The 21344-nt window shown below is 44.8% G+C and overlaps 1 protein-coding gene across 1 annotated transcript in view; it reads right to left on the minus strand.

Moving 5' to 3' along the window:
• Positions 1–211: 211 nt before the first annotated feature.
• The window catches only part of LOC119164661 (proton-coupled zinc antiporter SLC30A5), a 33459-nt gene continuing 12326 nt past the window's right edge, over positions 212–21344 (minus strand). Inside the window, 7 exon segments of the mRNA XM_075893776.1 lie at positions 212–519; positions 1465–1593; positions 3100–3225; positions 3227–3339; positions 4422–4563; positions 12261–12390; positions 19704–19861. Coding sequence (XP_075749891.1) covers positions 334–519; positions 1465–1593; positions 3100–3225; positions 3227–3339; positions 4422–4563; positions 12261–12390; positions 19704–19861 — 984 coding nt within the window. The 3' untranslated portion in view covers positions 212–333.

A 21344-nucleotide genomic window follows, 5' to 3' on the forward strand; every position in this document is an offset into this window, starting at 1 on the left:
AGGCGTATAGGACAATACTCACGTGGTACCTGTGTGAGCTCACAGTACACACTTTGGCAGGTATACAGCATATCTACATTTTTACATGGTTATACCCACATCATACATAGGTAGAATGACATTTAAGCATACCAGCAGTCACCATGTGCTGCAGAAATGGGTGCACCATGCAAATAGCCTTTCTGCACATTTTAGTAAGTCCAAGCTCGGATACGATAATTCAACATAATTTTATTAGGTGTACACTATGCAAGAGTCCACTGTACAAGAAATACAGCAGGGTCCATTAGGCACACGCTGAGAAAGTTGCGATGTGTGATACCCTGCACGGAATTATATCGATTTCACAATACACAAAGACAAGGCACCATTGGAGGCCTGATGCGCCGCTGATCTAAGAAGCGCATTGCTGTAGTAGTTTGTACTAGCACGAAGGCCGGACATATGCTGGAAGAACTCTTCCTTTTCTACTTGAACAGTGAAGTGCTGCATGCCCAGTTCCTTGAACAGCGATGTCACCTGTGTGAGAAGCAGCATAAGAACATCAACAAACGAAATGATTATTTTCCCCTTTTTTGTTCACACAAGTTCATTAGCTTTATTTGCATATTTAAGAAGTAAGGAAGACATGAAGATAGATTTGTTAGTTCGTCCCTAAATTTATTGCTATTTATGATTTTGCAGAACCATGAATGACGGTAAGCAAAGCTGGTAGCAATAACTTGTCAAGTTATATCAAGCTAAGTTTGACAAAATGCATTCGCACAGCCCCAATAATAAGCCCTTGATGCATTATAACAAAAGTTACCGCTGTGCTTATAAATGAGAAGCATACCGGACTGGCAGAATAAGTGATGTTTAGTTAGGGAAAGATTTTAACCAGTAATGTGACCTAAAGGGCTTCTAAATCGATATACTTTCGAACTTTTCTAGTAAACAAGTGCATATTTGAGCAAACGAGCGTGCAAGCATGCACACCCACTTACCCACACACACACGCGCACATGCACGCACACACACACACACACACACACAAATCCTGTCCTCCTCTATAGGCCTTTCATTATCCCCAGAGTTGGTTGTGATGTCCCCAGCAGAGTCTGCTCACATCAGCGGCAGGAAAAAACAGTCTGTCTGCTTGCAGGTACACATACATTCTGCCTATCCTCTTCGCACAGCGAGAGGGAACACCCAGCGAGGAGTAGAAATGAGACAATGAATGAAGCATACCGGAGGAAAAAGTGAAATGAGTGAGGACTGAATTTTAATCGTGAAATGCAAGCAGCTGCACTATAACAGCACCATTTCAAAAACTACTCATGACCACTTCCTCATTGTGAGTTAATGCACAGCTGCAACATTCAAACTAAATTTTAGCCTCTGGTTGACATAGGGGCCTCTTCTCTTAGTATTTTAACAAACAAATCAAATTATGTCGATAAACAGGACTGCATGTGGTGCTACCTGACTCAGCACTTTCTGGGAGTTGGCGTCCTTGGCAATTTGTACGTGCAGGGACCCAGCCAGCACATCACTGGTGTGGTACCAAAAGTGCTCATTGCGATAAGACAGGACACCTTCAATCTTCAAGACCTGTAAATATAATGTGAAACACTTGTGTGACTACGTGAGTACCAAGTGAAGTACATGAGTACCCAAAATGAAAGGAATAAAGTGAAACACATCTGTGATTACGTGAGTACGTGATGTACACCTGGTGGGGATGACCTTTTTACTGTGCCAGCTTGGCAGCCAAATATAGACTGCGCATTCTAAAGTGCTGTCAGTGAGATATGTGCAATGCAATTTTCGCAAAAGGTGTCAAGCTCAGGAGTTGTGTAGAAACATCTAGTGTGCACTAGGAAATGTACATGAAGCAGCACGCACCTATCAAGTTATTTTGTAGAGAAAAAGACACCTGTCCTTTTTGACTGAATATAATTTTGCTGGAAGAATGCATAATATAGAGACTGCACTGTTCTGAAGCTTAACTACTATTGTCAAAAATAGCAAAAAATGCAAATGTTAGCAGCATTGTGAATACATGCCTGCAATATTTTATGAGTTCAAAACAACCAGCGATAATGAAATCGCAAAAAAAGAGAAAACAAAAAGGCATTCTGTGGACATTCTCCGACTGTGTTGAAGAGCAAATAAGACGACGATTCATCAGAACCTAATGCAAAAAAGTCTAAGGCTTACATTATGGTACCTTCTCAATCGAGGATGATATCTTAAAACTTGTACTATATGTACAAGAGACTTGTACTATATGTAGGCATAAAGAATGTACTTCAATTTTCGTAGCAAGATATCTTTCTTTATTCAATGGCAGAATCAGTTAGAGAATGCAACTCCTATTCCCTTCTTTTATGGCACCAACATATCATTCTAGCTTCATGGTGAACTTAAAGGGGCCCTGCAAGACTTCTTGAGCATGGTCAGGAAACGCTGCCAATCGGTAGTAGAGGCTCCCGACAACACGCAAGTTAAATACTATAGCGCAGCGCCCGGCCTGGAATTGTCAAAGTTAGCTAAAAATTGCTTTCTCTTCTCTCCACAAATGACGGAAGATGCTCAAAAATCACTCATAGAAATCACTCGCAGTACAAAACGAGTCAGACTAGAAACAATTTATTCCACTTTGACAGAAGTACTTCATTACAAAATGTGATTATGTCTAAACGAGGCAATCTAAGGCATTCTTACAGTTCTGGCATAGCTTGGTGCCTGAATTTGCAAATGTAGCACTTTGATGCAATCTACACATATTATGCACCACCCCCGACTTTCGTAAAATGTCCTCGGCACTCGTAACAATGCTGTTTGTTCCATTCCACACAAACAAAGCTTTGACTGAAGTCGGGATCATCTGAACACTACAGACTAACACAAATCTGCAGTAGAGAATATTAGCATTCCCAATGCTGGGACATGTGAACTGTCCAGCATACAAAATGCTTGAGTATGTGAAGTTTTTTTTTTGAGTGCTGAAAACCATTTGTGTAAAAAAAATATAAATCTAAAACTCCCTAATGAGTCAAAGCTAATACTAGATGACACAAGTAAAACATGCAACACTAGTGGCTCACTCCTTACTTTGCTTAGCATGGACGGCAGCTTCTTGCCTTCTAACTGAAGAGGCGTCCTCAGCACTAAGATCATGGAGGAATGCTTAAGCAGAGGCAGCACACTGACAAAAATGAGCACGGCAATGAACACCGATGAACACCGAGCACAAAGGGTCTGCCACGAGCAGACCAAACTGGTCAATCAGCAGGGATGATACTATCACGCCAACGCTGCCCAACGTGTCAGCTAGGATGTGAAGGAAAACACCTGCAAATAGACAAATAAATACAAGAAATGACAGGACTCAAAGGGGCCCTGTAACATTTTTTCAAGCGATTGTCGAATGGCTTCCTGAAAAAGCTTAAAGGCACATTTTAGACGCGAAACAGCACATACACAAGGTGAAGGAACACACAACAGGACGGGCCGCCGTGTATTCTTTTGCGCTGTGTATGTTCTATTTCGCAGCTAAAATATGTCATTAAGCCAGTATTAACTAGGCTAACAAACAATCTTGCTAAAAAAAGCTTGTTGCCTCACAATAACTGTAGCAAAAGTTTTTAAAATCAGTCATGTGTGAGCGGAGTTGCAGAGATTTGTCGCAGTTTTCAAGCAACTTTTTCTGCTTTTATACCAATGAACACATCGAAAGCTACACAAGGAAAGGAGGGGAGGAGGGGGCAAGATGATGAACTTTAGCTTTTTTTTCTTTCTTTCTTTAAATGCGCTGCTTCCTTATAGCGTGATTGCAAGTGCATACAAGCCACGGTAACTACATAACTCACGATGCTCAAATCAGCAAATGGCTGCGAACCTTGGGTTTATGGCCTCATTTGTCAAGATAAGAAAGATTTATAGTTGACTTTGAGAATCTATTGTAAATCCCAGGCCACCCACAGTCCTGCAATATTTGGCTCTCAAGTTCTTAGAAGCACCAACAACCAATCAGCAGTGTTTTCTGACCATAATGAAAAAGTGTAGCAGAACCTGTTCAATGGTTCTAAATGTTGCGACATGACGAAAGACGTGACATAATGTGAAGACGGCCGACAAGGCCATGCTGTTGTCTTGCCGCTTTATTGCAAAACTAAGCAGACAGGTGGCGGCTGCAGGCGTTCAGACCGCCAGGCGCATATGTGCGTTCTACTCTGGCTCGTGCCTTGAGGATTAGGCACGAGCTGCACGAGAAGTGTGGCCTGCAGAATGGATGTGACGACGCCACAAAATCATAGAGAATCTGTCACAAATCTTGCCCAAACATGTGTACTCAGTACTGTGGTCATAAGTGGAGAAAAAAAAAAAGCCAGCATATCGCAAAAGGAAAAAATGTACGAAGTGATGCATCTCACCTTGCAAATTTGTGTTGGCACCCGTATGACTATGTCCATGACTGTGACTATGGCTATGGCTAGCCCCATGGCTGTGCGAGTGAGTGTGACGAAAGGCGAGGATTCCAATCAGGTTCACAATAAGCCCTGCTATGGAAACAGTCTGAAAAAAAAATAATGGGGAAGGAGGAGTATGATGAAACCAATGAAAATATACTGTTCACAAGATTAATGCACCTCTGCTATAACACACATCTATAACATGTATCTGAAATGAATGCAGAAAGGGAAGATGGAAGCTTACTATGAAAGTGTGTAAACAAGGGCTGTGTGCTTTAGCCAATGTTGTGACAAGCGCACTTGTCTTCTTAAAAAGCAAACCTGCATTTTGAAGCTTTCAAGAAGACCGGTCTGCTTGTTGAAACGTTGGCTCAAACACAAACCTGCTGTTTACAAATACAACATATAGATAGCGTTATATGTATAACAGCTTAAGTGACGTAAACAGAATTTTTAACAATATATAGAACAGCTTTAGAATGCCAAAAGGTTGCATGCACAAAGAGTACATTTGAAAAGAATTGCTACATCAAATGACCTTATGAGACGACACATGTCGCATTGACCTTGTTACTTCTCTAGGCAGCTTTGCAAGTGTTCTTTTATGCACTAACCGGTACCTATACCATACTAAACACAAATGCAAAACTAAAAAAGAATCCTTTTATAATGGTGTGCATTGGCCACAAATTGATTACACCAAAAGGCCCAAAATTACAATAAGCATCTCCCATGAAAGCACTTTTTTTTCTAAGAAAAAGATTTATATATTCCACATTTCCAATCTGTTTACTAGAGATGTACGAATAAGAAATTTCAGGCTTCATGCAAATTCCAAGTGAATAGTGATTTGATAGAATAATATCAAATCATATAGTTCAAATATTATACAGTAGACTCTCATCCATTTGAAGTCATTGGGACTGTAAAATATTTTGGAATTAAGTAAGGTTTCGCATTGACTAAACATACAAAAAGGGAGATGCAAAGAACTTTGAATTATTGAATCTTGCTGCAAAGTTGGGTGAACGGTGGACACTGCTGCTGCCAGTGGGGGGGGGGGGGGGAATGCTGTGGTCAACTGAAATGTGCACCTGCGGAAAAACTACTGTGCTTCACTGCAACACAGCGGTGACGGTGACACGCGGGTAGCATGTCACCTGCTCCTCGCAGCAACTTTATTAGAACCAGGTCAGTTTCAGCTCCCCATAGGCACGCGCTCTCCGAAGTGGCCGCGGTGGCGGAGGCGAGAACTAGTGGCGCTGCTGTGCCATCTTGCTTCAAGATGCGTGCGTCGTCTGCTGAAAGGCGAACGATCCGCATTGTCGTCGCAGCTCTAGCCAATTGTGCGAACCAACATTCGCCATTGACACTTGCGCAGTAAACTAAACTGCTTCAAAAACCAAAATTTGTAAAACATTTGCTCCATAATCACCACTAACATTCAGAAACCTTTCTTAATCGGCGAACTTATTTTTATTTACTTCTCTTTACTTTTATGTTTATTTTTACTTATTCATTTTTACAGTCCCCGGAACGCTTTTCTCGGGCGGAATCGGCTGGGTATGAGAAGCTTGTGTTGGGCGCTAGTTAGTAAGACATGATTAGAAAAATAAACTGCACTAAAGACGAGACATAAGAATTGAAGTACACAGGACGAGTTTTTAGTCCGCGGTCATCCTTCTATTCTGGTAACTCGTCTGGTGGCGCAGTTCATTTTTTTCCAATCAGCTGGGCATCTTTCATGCCCTTTCCGTTGTTCATGGGCCTGTAAAACTTCCCAACTAAATGGCCGCCGTGCTATCATGGAAACACTTTATAAATCCAGTTTGCTCGTAGCCGCTTTTTTTTTGGAATGCATAGATATTAGCTGTCTTCACCGGGAGAGAATTCTCTCGTGAGAAGAAATTAAAGAGAGCAGTAATCTGCCTCTCACGAGATGGCTAAAATATTAGTGATCTCTCTCGCATACTTTCACTTGTTTATTACCCAGCACTCATTACTTCAGTGATGTCATAAATGACAGCCTTAGCAAAAGAGGAAGCTCAGCGAGGACACGTTCTATTCCCTCATTCAAAACTGAAGAAAGCTTTCGCTTAAGAGCAAAGTTGTCCTCATCTTGTTCCTTTTTGAGGCACCCACACGCGTGCAAACCTCTTTGATAGGTTTCGAACCTCTTGTATACTGGTTTTCACCACCTTTGCAGGTTCGCAATGGTCTCCGTAGGTGCAGGTAGAGAAAGCAAGTGGGCCACTTTGTAAACACTGGGCAGTGTTTATGATGAAATGTAACGGTTGTGCGCCCATTCTCGGCTGGTGGTATGCCTCCACAGATGTTCAGCCTGTCTACCTAAACTTCCCAAATGGGTAGTTTAGGTAGACCGGTCCCATGCCCCACCCCTTCCCGAAATTTTTTTCGCCACGACATAGAGAGAAAAAATGACCATTTCAAGCGGGTGCCCTCCCCGAAATGGAGGAGCTTCATGCGTTCATGATATAAATATGCCTTTGTCTTTCAGCCATGTTATCACAGGCAATGTGCTCATGTGTAACTTGAAAAAAAAAAAAAAATTCTATAGATACCCTGTCAGTCTCTTCACTCTCTTTTGCACGTCTTGCCCAGGGGCGTTATTCTTTAGTTATCTCTGTAACACTGTGGGCATCATTACATCATACAAGTCTTTGTACAGTATTTTTTTTGGTACAAGGCACATGTCTGCTTGTGAATACTGAAAATAATCTCCTCTAGAAATGCAGCGAAAGTAACTTTCATGCTTTACAAACACACGTGGCCTGAATAGGTGCTTCACAGTAGTACAACATGAATCGTTGCAGTAATAATGCATGGTACAAGCGTACATTGCCATCGGGTGTCAGAACATGCAATTAACATAATCGCTTGATGGTTTAAAGTTGGTCATCCACTACAAGAGGCACACACGTTACTGTACCTACTTGCTTAATGATTTGATTGATATGTGGGGTTTAACGTCCCCAAACCACTATATGACTATGAGAGACGCCGTAGTGGAGGGCTCCAGAAATTTAGACCACCTGGGGTTCTTTAATGTGCACCCAAATCTGAGCACACGGGCCTACAACATTTCCGCCTCCATCGGAAATGCAGCCGCCGCAGCCGGGATTCGAACCCGCGCCCTGCGGGTCAGCAGCCGAGTACCTTAGCCACTAGACCACCGCGGCGGGGCTGCACCTACTTGCTTAAGGCCACTTATTGGGTGCATAGAAAGTTAGAAAATATTTCATGCACAAAGAGTTTAATGTACGCACTTGGTACAGAATATGGCTATTGCGTTCAACTTTTCAAGGTGAACCTTAAGGGTCCCCCAATTCTTTAAACTCATTGGCATCTCGGGTCGGTTCAACGAAAGCGTGATCGGTGTCATTTCTCTAGATGCTTTTTCAGCCCAGCGCAAAACAAGAAAAGTTGTGACGAGGGACGTTACGTCCATTGTCACTAGTTAGAACTCTTTTGTAAAAGACGACAGTTCCCTAAATAATGGCGCAAAGAAGTAAGCGAGTGCTGAAAACGTGATGTCGTGTCTGAGCAGCAACACGTGCATCGCGAAGCGCGGCGCAGCATGTGAAGCAAAACGGAACAGCAGCGCTATTCATGCATCAGCCGCTTGAGCTGGCGCGCGCGCGGAGCTGCAAAGCTGAGCTGGTTCTACTAACGCTGCCTAGCAGCTCCTGCGCGTCATGGAGCGACAACCATTTGCCTTTTATTTTTGCTGAAACAAATAACTTAATAATGGCCAGTGTGAGGGAATTCGCGATGTGTTTTGGCTAGAAATTTCGAACTGAGTTTCAGAAGTAGGCGTTGCAGACACGAGCTTCACCAGCAGCGCAAGTGCGCAAATTGCTGGAGCAGCAGCCAATTGGAAATTCGCATTCATCGCAAATTTAATTAGACTGACCTTTATTAATTTTGTTATATTTCCAGAAAGAATGGGTAATTCATAATGTGGTGACGTTGCGAGAAGTATGTAACATGCTGGAAGCTTGTGACCACTGTGGTGCAGTGAAGCACGTCTTCTTTTCCACAGGCGCAGATTTAGGTTGATCACAAAACACCTTTTTTTTTCTGCGCTAGCAGAAGCGTGGCTGGGATGCTTCACCTGTCACTCATTTAGTATCACTACACTGCATTGCCTTGTGACTTCTAAAGGCCACAGTTTACATGGATTTGCGGCGAAGTCAGGACCGAGACTCGGCACACGGCTCCCGAAGTTTTCAAATCAACCATACTGGTGCTGAGCACCACTTCTAATTATTCACTCAAACTTATATTGCAAAATACGGGAACCACAGAAATCCTTCGAACTAAAGAGTATTTCAAAATAACAGTGTTCAAGTTAATGAGGTTTTACTGTGAATGAGGTTTTACTAAAAATAAGCCTATTTGTCATTACACAACTGACGTGCACTATATTTTTTTACAATTGAAACAAGGCATGTGCGTATTTCCTTCTTTTCCGTTTACAGTCAAGTGGAAGCAGTTTTGCGTAGCAGCAAGATTTCGATTTCAGAAGGAGCTGGTGATCGTGCATCTTCTAAAGAAACAGTGAGAATGTTAAATGAAGTAAGACAAGACATGGTGATCTCGTCTGTTTACTTCTCCTTTTGTTTTCCTTTCACTTCTGCCCTGTTCCTTCCTAATTTCAATTTGAATAGGATGCAAATGATAACCAGTAAAATACGCCATGTTCTAAAATTGAGAATACTTAGAGCATATAAGTGCATATAACAAGCTTTTAAGCTTGAAATTGATTAAATGATGCAAGGGTAATATGACTGTTTAACCTTGAATTGAGGTTTCGTGGCAATGAGGTTTTTCTAGACAAGTGTTTTTATGTCATGACATTCCTACACTGCGGCGAAACTATTTTTGCAAAGAAGTTTCTCGGTTCGTTTATTTCGTATATGTACTTTGAAATTGTGAAAAATCTAAATTCATGTCAAAAGAAATTGAAATACCGTAGTTTTCATTCAAATATTTGATGTGCTGAAATATGTGTACACAAATGCCAAATATTTACTGTTACGCAAAGATAGAAAATTATGCATGCTTTTTAAGCACATAATTTGCAACACAATGTATTTAATTAACTGCTAAACAACAAATTTCATAACATTATGTACAATTAAGTTTTCATCCCCTGCATATTTAAGGTGATTGTGTGACATGTAAGTCCTCATACACTTTTTTAGGGGCGAAGCTCCTTAGGGCGTGGGCTGTGCGTCCTCTGTAGCCTGTATGTAGCCACCTCTAGTTTAGTTCTTGCAGTGTCTCACTAGATGGCGGTACCGTCCCCTGTATGTAGCCACCTCTAGTTTAGTTCTTGCAGTGTTCCCTAGATGGCGGTACCGTCTCCTGTATGTAGCCACCTCTCGTTTAGTTCTTGTAGTGTTTACTAGATGGTGGTACTTGTAGCTGATGATGAAAAGATGCAAGATGTTATAAACTAGAAAGCGGTACTTGTAGTTGATGAAAGACGCGAGATCTTATAAAATAGGAATGATGTCACATATGGCGCGTGTCATTGGTTGAAGGTAATCGTTCGATTTAGTGCGGCGACGTACGCTAGGGGGAGCGATGTAATAAAATCGAGTGGGCAAAATGTACAGAAGATTCATGGTTTACCAGGTTTACCTTTGGAGCTTCGCCCACTCATCATCATTCACTTCGTGGATATGGCGGAATTTTTACCTCACGCAAGGTCTATACTTAATATATTACCTATTTAGTCATGCCAAAATGCAAACACTAATAAACGTTGATATGAAAATGTCATAATGATGAAGGTAATGTATGATGCCTGTGTGACGTCCCCGCAAACACGGACTGAACCCCGCTCCTTTCGAGATGTGTGCGCTCGTTTTCAAACCCACGCATAAAGGGCATTCCGGAGTTAAGTACCAGAAGGATTATGTCTACTATTCTCACGGGCTCCCCCACGCAAAGTCGTGGACCGGGCGGCGCCTTGTCGTCTACAGATGGTGTGACAGAGTACAATAATCGGCGCGCACCCTTCAGATCTGTGGCATGGGGGAGCAGCAGAACACCTTTTGTTGGTTCGGGGAAAGCGACCTTTGCGGCAAGCGCCTGTGCCGGGTGCATTATGCCTTTTCGTCAGTCTCCGTGGCGCCAGGGCTCTTACTGCGTTCTGCGCGGATGGCCGCCCGCGATGGTGAACGACGAGGAAGCGGCGGCTACGGAGAATTTCGTGGGAGACACTGAGCTGCATAGAAACCTTGAAACGGTCTGGACATCGGCTCGCCAAGTACCGAAAACATCGGGACCATTGTTCGCCCGTAATTAAAGTGTCATCGAACGGTTCGCTCATCACTCTCCCTGAGGCTTGAGTTTGTACCTCGTTACTTGCTCGGCTTTGTTTGGGAGAGGGTTTTCTACTGGTGTAGGCCGCGGGGGCGGCCGTTGAAGAGGATACACTCAGACTGAGAAGAAAAGATATGCCGCGTGGAGTGGCGGACTGGTTTTGGTGCCCCGGTAGGGCGGAGTCGGGTCCTACAAAAAGGGGACTACGAGACAAGCTTGGGGGGTCCGAGAGATACGATGTGAAGGGTCGGAGAGATACGATGTGAAGAGTCGAAGGGAGTCAGAGGGATGATGCGATGAGCTCGAAATGGTAGAGAAGCTAAGATGGAAACGACTAAGAGGGACGACATAGGCGACGATGACGAAGACGATGAAGATGGTGACGGAAGGAGACAGATCAGACCGCGACGGAAAGAACCAACCTTCGGCCCCGATTTGAACAACCAGCTCCGAGGCCCCCGTCAACATGGACCTTTCGTGAGACGGACTTTATGCACCTTCTTTAGAGTAACTTTGCGGGAAGGGAGGTGGCGAATTGAGACATTGCGCGGTTTTGTTAATTTATGACTTTATCATTTGTATCGTCGTGTGTTTACTTTGTATTGAGGCACCTTTGCATTGGCACCGTTGTTTCCCTTATGTATCCGGCGTCGCATGTTGCAAATGTCCAAATCATGTGTTATAATTTATTGTAGTGGTTGATGTACGCAGTATTCGATGTTTTAAGTTAGTATTAAATTTAATGAATCAGTAAACAGAAACAAGTCGTAGCGTCTCTTACTTCTCGGCCCCAGCACGAATCCCTGTATGTGAGAAATGATTGAGACACGTAGCCAAGAGGGAACCGGATAGAAAAAGCGTTGAATTTTCTTCCCTCTCTTTGGCGATCGGTGGCGTAGCGGGGACGTCTCACCTGTTCAGTGACCAATTGTGCCAAGCAGTGCATGCACGAGGAAGAGCAAGGGGTTATTTAAAAGTACATAAAATATTCTTGGAATTCAGTACCCTGGTAATACAGTGGCATGTGCTCACTTGTAAGGATTGACTGACAATGGGCCCTGAACGACCCAAGAGCAGGATGGACAGCCAAGTTATAAAAAAAATTAAGAAAATTGGGAAAATAATCTGGCATCACATGTTATTGCATAAACAGGCCTGCATTCCTGAGAGACAAGGTAATGCAGGCCATAATTATGTGAGCAAGCTTGGTGCCGTGGTTGACTGCTTTATTACAGAAAACTGAGGCGCTACTACGGGCGGGCACTAATTCCCCGATCCTCATTTTGTGCTTTGCACACCGTCTGCTAAGTACAACACGTCAACACAGGTAGGATTTGTGGAAAGAAAGCTAAGAAGACAGCATGCTAGAATCTGTGAAGTCGGTGCTCAGAACACCTATTATTAAGATAGGTTAGAGTGCCGCTAGCTAACGCAACAACATACCAGGAGACGCTCGGTCTTGACTTGTGGAGGGTCGAAAAGCCTTGTGATGGCTTCACTGAAGACCATAAAGGCAATGACAACAAGAAACAGCCCATTCATGAAGCCCGAGAGGACCTCCACACGACCGTACCTGAAACCATGCAAGACAACACGTAGGCTTCAATCCAGTGGCATATGCAGCATGATAAGGCCTAAAGTACAGACAATAAATGAGGACACTAACACAGGACTTTAAGTTTCTTTTATGCAAATGATGAATAAACAAATAAAACACTACTTCTTAAGAAAACATAAAAACCAGAAAAGAAAATGGAAATCACATCCATAAAACAGAAAAACTCGCATGGGAGGTAACAATTTTCAACACACATAGAAAAAAGATCTGTGTATAGCCTTAAGTGTAAAGCGCTCTGTACAACGAAGACAATGACCAAATTAGTTTATAACAATTACGTAGTCCTTCAAAACAGTTTTTTTAATATTGCTGCAGTAACAGGACAATTAGGCATTAGAACAATAAGTGAAGGTGTATGTTCCGCCCAACAATTTAAAGCAGCTTTGTACTAATAGTGCCAAGCCTGAAAGAACTGTGGAGCTGGGACCTCGTTTTTGTATCGCGTAAGTTTTCTCTTCTTCACTTTTTCTGTTTATTGCTTTCGTTATTTGTTTGTTTAAATTAATTTTGTTGCTTTCTCTCTCTTTCGCCCCGCCACGGTGGTCTAGTGGCTAGGGTACTCGGCTGCTGACCCGCACGTCGCGGGATCAAATCCCGGCTGTGGCGGCTGCATTTCCAACAAAGGCTGAAATCTTGTAGGCCCGTGTACCCAGATTTGGGTGTACATTAAAGAACCCCATGTGGTCAAAATTTCCGGAGCCTTCCACTACGACGTCTCTCATAATCAAATGGTAATTTTGGGACCATAAACCCCACAAATTAATCAATCAATCTCTCTCTCTCTCTTGCCCTTTCCATTTTATTTCATATTTCCTTTCATTCCCTCTCTACTTCTCACTTGCTCCCTCTTTTTTTCCCTTTTGCTTCTTTCTATCTCTTCCTCTGATTTTTCTCTCTTACACTCTTTCTTTCTCTTTCTACTTTTGTTTCTCTCTATTATTTTCTTGCTCAATCTGTCTATGCTACGCTTGATTAGTTCCTGTCCTCTTCCTCACTCTCACTTCCATTTCTGACTCTCTCGTTTGTTTGTCACCTTTATTTTCTCTTCGCCTTTCTTGCTATTTAATCCTGTTCCAGCAAACTATTAATCATGCAACAAACTACACTAACTATGGCCCTTCATTCCGTACACCAGAACTGGAAGTACAGATGCTCTACACACATTATAGAAACTTTTCTAATTCAGATATTTACCGCATGGGGCCAAATAAGCTTTTTCATTTACTTTATGTTATGCCCACCTAGTTATGTGATGTTTATTAGTGCACTATGTCTTAAATTTTGTGCTTTCATTCGGTCTACTATCACTTTTGGAAACGTATCCTGACTGCAGTAGCCATATTTCGATAAAGGCATAACGCTAGAGACTTGTGTACTTAGTTTCAGGTGCATGGCAGGGAACCCCAGGTGATCGAAATTTTGAAAGCCCTCCACTATGGTGTCCCTAATAATCATAATGTGGTGTTGGGATGTAAAATCGCAATAATTACATTACCTATCATATTAATAATATGATAATATGATAATATGATAATATTAGATAGATAATATTGTCGCAGTACAACGCGAACAAAGCACAAGTACGCCTTGAGGCAGCGAGAGCAGCGTGTTTTCAACAGCTAAGCCGCAAGATTGTCTTCCTTGTTGTTGAGTCAAGCCAGAGGCCCACTACTTGGTGTCTGCTAAATCCCCACATCATCGTTGTCGTTCACACGCAGACACGGGTCATTTGCCTCCCTCTCAAAGAGCATCGACCCGATGCGAAGTCAATAATGCAGTTTTTTTTTTTAAAAAGAAAAGTCTCACGCAATCACTCGCTGACGTAAGGCTTCATGCGCACTACGTGAACGAGTTCAGGATGGTGCTGGCGACGATTGGTACTACACGAACTGTCGGGAACAACTTCGTAAGTAACCTCACTCAGTTGTCGCAGCACTCGGTAGGGCCCAAAGTATCTTCTTAAAAGCTTTTCGGAAAGTCCTCGTTTCCGTACGGGTGTCCAAACCCATACTTTGTCGCCAGTTTGATAGACGACTGTTCTGCGGTGAGCATTGTAGCGGCCTGCATCGTACTCTTGTTGCTGGTGGATCCGTAAACGTGCAAGCTGCCTAGCTTCTTCCGCGCGTTCCGTAAACGTGTTGGCGTATGGATCGATGCCGTCACCTTCGTGCGGTAGCATCGCATCTAACATAGTTCGTACTTCTCGTCCATGAACGAGGCTGAACGGGGTCAGGCGCGTCGTTTCTTGCTTTGCCGTATTGTACGCAAACGTTATGTACGGCAAGATTTCATCCCAATTTTTGTGTTCAACGTCTACGTACATCGAAAGCATGTCTTCAATGGTTTTGTTTAGACGCTCTGTCAGCCCGTTCGTTTGTGGGTGGTAGGCGGTGGTCTTACGATGCGCTGTTCCGCTCAGCATTAGGACGTGATCCAAAAGAGCTGCCATAAATGCGGCTCCTCTGTCTGTGATCACGACGGATGGTGCACCATGCCTCAGTAATATGTTCTCGATGAAAAATGTTGCCACCTCTGCTGCTGTACCTCTTTGGATAGCCTTTGTCTCGGCATAACGGGTCAGATAATCCGTCGCGACGATAACCCACCGGTTCCCTGCAGTAGAAGTAGGTAGTGGGCCCAAAATGTCCATGCCGATCTGGTAGAATGGAGCTGTTGGGACCTGTACTGGTTGCAGGAGGCCAGCTGGTTTAGTCGGTGGTGACTTGCGTCGCTGGCAGTCGAGACAGGCACGGACGTGGTGCTTCACGGCTGTGGTTAGTCTTGGCCAGTAATACTTTTGCTGTATTCTGGCCAACGTTCTCGTGTAACCCAAATAACCAGAGCTCACCTCGTTGTGGCATGCTTGGAGTACTTCGGTACGAAGGGCTGCTGGGATGACGAGCAGATAGGCAGATCCCGTCGGCGAAAAGTTTCTTTTGTAGAGTACTCCGTCCCGTAAACAAAATGATGACAACACTCTTGCGAAAACTCTTGGCGCCTTCTGAGATCTGCCATCCAAGTAGTTAATTAGGCCAAGCAACTCAGCGTCGTCACGTTGTTGCTGCGCAATGGCGGTCGTGTCGAGGACACCGAGAAATGCCATTTCCTCCTCTTCAGGTAGGGTTGCCGACTGAATGGGTGAACGGGACAGACAGTCGGCGTCCATATGTCGCTTGCCTGACTTGTGTACGACTACAATATCGAATTCTTGCAGCCTGAGACTCCAACGCGCTAATCGCCCGGTAGGGTCTTTTAGACTTGTTAACCAGCACAATGAGTGGTGGTCGCTAATTACTTTGTAGGGGCGGCCATATAAATACGGGCGAAATTTTAAAACCGCCCATACCACGGCGAGACATTCCTTCTCAGTTGTAGAGTAATTAGCCTCAGCACGTGTTAACGTTCTGCTTGCGTAAGCGATTACCCTTTCTGTGCCCTCTTGCTGCTGCACAAGCACAGCTCCCAGACCAACATTGCTCGCGTCTATGTGAAGCATCGTCGGGGCTTCTTCATCGAAGTGGGCAAGCACTGGGGGCGTTTGAAGACGTTGACGCAGGTCATTAAAGGCAGCCTCCTGTTCTTCGTTCCACTCAAAGGCAACGTCGTCTCTTGTGAGACGAGTTAGTGGCGACGCGATGCGGGCAAAGTCTGCGATAAATCGGCGATAATAGGCACAAAGGCCCAGGAAGCGTCTGACAGCCTTCTTATTGGAGGGTACTGGGAACCGTGCGACAGCGGCAATTTTTCCAGGATCGGGTCGGATGCCTACGTTACTGACGACGTGACCGAGAAACTGAAGTTCGTGGAAACAGAAATGACACTTTTCCGGTTTCAATGTTAGGCCCGCAGACCGTATGGCACGTAAAACAACTTCCAGCCTTTGGAGATGCTCGTCAAAAGTCGTTGAAAATACTACAACGTCGTCCAGATAGACTAGGCACATCTTCCACTTCAATCCCGAAAGTACCGTGTCCATAAGCCTTTGAAATGTCGCGGGCGCGAAGCACAAACCGAAAGGCAAGACTTTAAACTCGTATAAACCATCTGGCGTCACAAAAGCGGTTTTCTCTCGGTCTCTTGGGTCTACCTCGATCTGCCAGTATCCACTCCTCAAGTCCATGGAAGAAAAGTAGCGAGCGTGCCGAAGTCTGTCAAGGGAGTCATCAATACGTGGGAGCGGGTACACATCTTTTTTGGTCACCCGATTCAGCTTCCTGTAGTCTACGCAAAAACGCAGCGTGCCGTCCTTTTTCTTTACTAGCACTACAGGCGATGCCCAGGGGCTCTGTGACGGTTGAATTACATCATCTTCAAGCATTTTCGCGACTTGTTGTTGTATGGCTTCGCGTTCCTTTAAAGCTACACGATAAGGGTTCTGGTGAATAGGTCTCGCCGTGTCCTCGGTGATTATTCGATGCTTTGTCAAAGGTGTTCGACCAACTCGTGAGGTCGATGAAAAGCAGTCGTGGAATTCGGCTAGTAGCTGAAGAAGTCTCTGTCGGTCATCCTCTGACAGAGTGGGACTAACATCGAGAACGGGTTCTGGTTCTTGATTAGGCGCTTCGTCTAATACCGATAAACATAAACTGCCTCGCATGTCTACGATATTGTCGTAAGAAGCGATAGCTGTGCCCTTCGAAAGGTGCCGGCGCTCAGTACTGAAGTTGGTCAAAAGTAAATTCGTGCGCCCACCAGTGAGACGGACGATACCTCGTGCGACCGAAATGCCATGGCTAAATAGCAGCGAGCCAATTTGGTCGGCAATGCCTTCGCCATCAAACGCTTCGTGCCCTTCCACCGAAACAAGAGTGCATGACCGTGGCGGGACGACCACATCATCATCAATTATACGTAAAGTGTTACGTATGGCGTCTGAACAGTCAACCAAACCAGGGCTGTTGCGGAACGTAATTGAACGGTCCGGGATGTTGATGACGGCACCATATTCTCTTAAAAAGTCCATCCCTATGATCAGGTCCTTGCAACATGAGGTGAGGATGACAAACGTCGCCACGAAAGAAGAGCTGCCGATGCCGAGTCTCGCTGTACACCTTCCGACAGGCATCAACAGCTGGCCGCCTGCTGTCCTCAGGTGAGGTCCCGTCCACGTAGTCTTCACTTTTTTTAGGCGCACGGCAAGGTTTTCACTTATGATAGAAAAGTCGGCACCGGTGTCAACTAAGGCTGTTACTTGCTGTCCGTCTACAAAAACGGTAAGATCTGTGGTCACAGTTTCGTCAAGGTTACAACTAGTCGGCTTTACGGCGTCCTGTGGCAAGAGTAACGGGGGCCTTTTTTCGTCGCCTTGGCGGCCTGCAACCTCACCCCCGGAGGTTGCCGCCTTCAGTTTCCCCGGCGTGGACTTGGTGACCTCCTTCCGCTGGCGTCGGCTGTAGTGCGGTGGCGCGACGAAGGCGAATATGCCGGAGACGGAGAACGTGGTCGACGTCCCAAACCTGGCTGGTAATTAGGCTCACCGTCGTCATTGTTAGCTCGGCGGTTGTCAAAATGGAACCGAGACAAGGAAGGTCGTTGAGAATCAGCGTCCCGGCGTGGTGGGTAGTCGTCGTTGGGGCGTCGATCGTCAGACCATTGCCGAAGAGGTCGAAACGTGTCGACGCGGTGCCAGCAATGACGAGAAATGTGGCCGACACCTCCGCAGGTAAAACAAAGTGGACGTCTATCCACGGTGCGCCAGACGTCTGTTTTACGGAGCTGTGGACGCCTCAACGGCTCATAATGTTGTAAATGCCGTGTCTCGTTGGGAGATGGCTCTTCGTACGGCAGCATTTCATACGGTGGCACGACGAAAGGGTGCCGCGGTGTCTGTTCTTGCGGTGGCGACCAAGGAAGGGCTGTCGATGGCTGGCGGTACGACGGCGGAACGGGCGGCGGGCGGCGAAGCGCGGCTGCGTAGCTCATGGGTCACTGATCGTGAGTAGGATCAGCTGCCGAAAACGCTTGGCGTATTTCTTCGCGGACGACATCAGCGACAGACGCCGTGGGTGGTTCCGTGACCAGAGTCCGCAGCTTCAGCAGCTCTTCGCGAACAATCTCTCGTATTAAATCGCGTAACGAGCTGTGATTATCAGATGTCGTAGCGGCGAGTTGAGTGTGGGTGCTGCTGGACAAGCGATCGTATTGTCGGCATCATAGTTGAAGCGCCCGCTCGATAGCCGTAGCTTCTTTGATGAAGTCTGTCATGGTGCTTGGCGGGTTCCGCAAAAGTCCGGCGAACAATTGCTCTTTAACGCCACGCATGAGGTAGCGTAACTTTTTGTCGTCGGTCATGTGCGGGTCAGCTGTCAGCTTTACGGAACAGACGGGCCATGTCCTCAGCGTACATTGCGACCGTTTCATTGGGTTTCTGAACCCGTAGCTCGAGTATATGTTGCGCACGTTCGCGCCGGTCAACATCGGCAAATGTGTCAATCATCCCTCTTTTAAAGTCACTCCATGTTGACAAACTGCCTTCTCTGTTCTCGTACCAAGTACGAGCACTGTCGTCGAGATAGAAATAGGCGCTGGAAAGCCTTTGTTCAAGAGACCACTGGTTGGTGTTGGCGACACGTTCATAGTGATCAAGCCAGTCTTCGACGTCTTCATGTGCTCCACCACCAAAGCGATCAGGCACCAGCGGTGAAAAAAAGGTTACCTGAGATGGGGTTGGTGGAGTGCTGTCTCGTAGTAACTGTTGTGGACTGGCGGTGGCCATTGGGAGATGTGAGCGCTGCCTTGTAGAGTGTTCCTGCGAGGGGGTGAACTCTGGAGGTAGGCTTCGCAAGCGACGACTGAAGCGATGCACGGGAGTGTCGACAAGTGCTTCTGGACTGGATGAACGGCTCCCTGTGGGAGTGTGGAGCATCAGGTGGTGTCGCGGACCAGCACCTCCACCAGTGTCGCAGTACAACGCGAACAAAGCACAAGTACGCCTTGAGGCAGCGAGAGCAGCGTGTTTTCAACAGCTAAGCCGCAAGATTGTCTTCTTTGTTGTTGAGTCAAGCCAGAGGCCCACTACTTGGTGTCTGCTAAATCCCCACATCATCGTTGTCGTTCACACGCAGACACGGGTCAATATGATAATATTATAGGTAATGTAATTACCTATCATATTATCTATCTATTAACACCATTCACTGCCATCTCAATGAGCCACCAGTGTCCACAATTTCTCTGAAATATCTTTTGCATGGGAGAACTTCTCCAATCTTCCCTTTCCCATTGACCCCATATAAAAGAAAGACTAATTATACTTCAAAGCCTCTTACCCAAATGGAAACGTTCGTGTGGCACTGCGTCTCGCCAGCAAGGAAGCTGCAAGGCCCATAACCAGCGCAGAACAATCAAAAAGCATGTGGAAACCGTCTGAGATAAGCCCCAGCGAGTTCGTCCACATGCCATATAACAGCTCCACACCCGTGAACATCTGCAGTGAAATAAGAACACACACAAGGGGAAATCAACAGAAACCTAAACATAAATAACATAATAAGCGTGAACGATGAGTTTCTGCAAATATTTTAGATCTTATATTGGTCAAATAAATTTGACACTCTTCGAATTTGCTTTGGCATGAATTCAAAAGCCAGCACCGTGTTTTATAGTGTGTTAAAATTACCACAGTAGCATGACCACCGTGCATCATAATCGCACCGAAAGAGAGCGATCGTGTTTCATTATGTGTGCCCAGGTTGATGATGCATGCCGACATAGCCTTTTTCTCTTATATTATCACACTGCACACTCATAGCAGCAAATGGAGCCTTGGCTGTTGATAAAGTGATCTATGGTGAGAGGAAATAAACACTGATAATGACATTGTTTGATAATTCCTTTAAAAATGATTCATTACCCTGCTAAGTGTGCATATTACCTGCACACAGATGACATGGGCTTGTGTCGTTAACGAAGGAAGCAGTCGGCGTGTTCAAGATGAAGCTTCCTATTTGGGCGAACCTGTGCCCAGGAAATGAAAACTCGAACTACAGCAGTACACAGTGTACACTGATAGCAGGAAAGAGAGCCTCGGTCATCCATATACTGACCTGCGGTGAGCAGTGTTGGCATTTATTCACACAGCATCGAACATTCAAGCCGTATTGCTGGCGCTCCCGTAAGCTTTAGAATAAACTAAACTGTTCGCGTCCTGCATGCAATCTAAACAGAATAATCTCAGACAAACGCAATCCTTCTCAACGACTGAGGTGCAATTTGTGCCCAGCATTGCACTGTTCTTAATTCATTTGTAACTTAAAATCGGGCTATGTACAGCCCAATTTAAACCTGCTAGGCACGTGCAAATACCAAATTTTAGGTTCGAAGCGAACTTGAAATGAACAGTGATTTGATCGAATAATTTCGAATCACATTCACGCAGTATATTAATAAGAACTAACAGACGATGAGCAGTCATTGTCTGTTAGCTCTCATTAATATAACGTCTAATGAAAAAAAAATGAGCCCATAAGTTTGCACTTCTTTCCTTCATTTGTACAGCATATACTACAATATCATATTATAAAAATAAGCATATTTGGCATGGTGCAACTAACCTGCACAATATTTCTAAGAATTCGAACAAGGCATGAGCAAATGCAATACTTCTTGGTTCAAAGGGAAGTGGAAATAACATAGCATAGCAGCAGGACTTAACTTTGTGATAATGTGTAAAATATGATACATTTAAAATTTTAACATATTTAGAGCATATAAAGCAGTATAAGAAGCTTTTAAACTCAAAAAATAATTAATCGATGTGAGGGTAACATGTTCATTTAACTTTAAAGTGGGGTTTCGTGGCAGTGCAGATTTTTTTCTGCGTAAGTGTACTCATAGTATAGCACCCCCACACAGCAGTAAAACCACCCTCACTGTGGGTTACAAGCAGTTCATATGGGTCTCCTCGTTCG

Source organism: Rhipicephalus microplus, chromosome 1, assembly GCF_043290135.1.
Source record: "Rhipicephalus microplus isolate Deutch F79 chromosome 1, USDA_Rmic, whole genome shotgun sequence".
In the NCBI taxonomy this organism is placed as follows: Eukaryota; Metazoa; Arthropoda; class Arachnida; order Ixodida; family Ixodidae; genus Rhipicephalus; species Rhipicephalus microplus.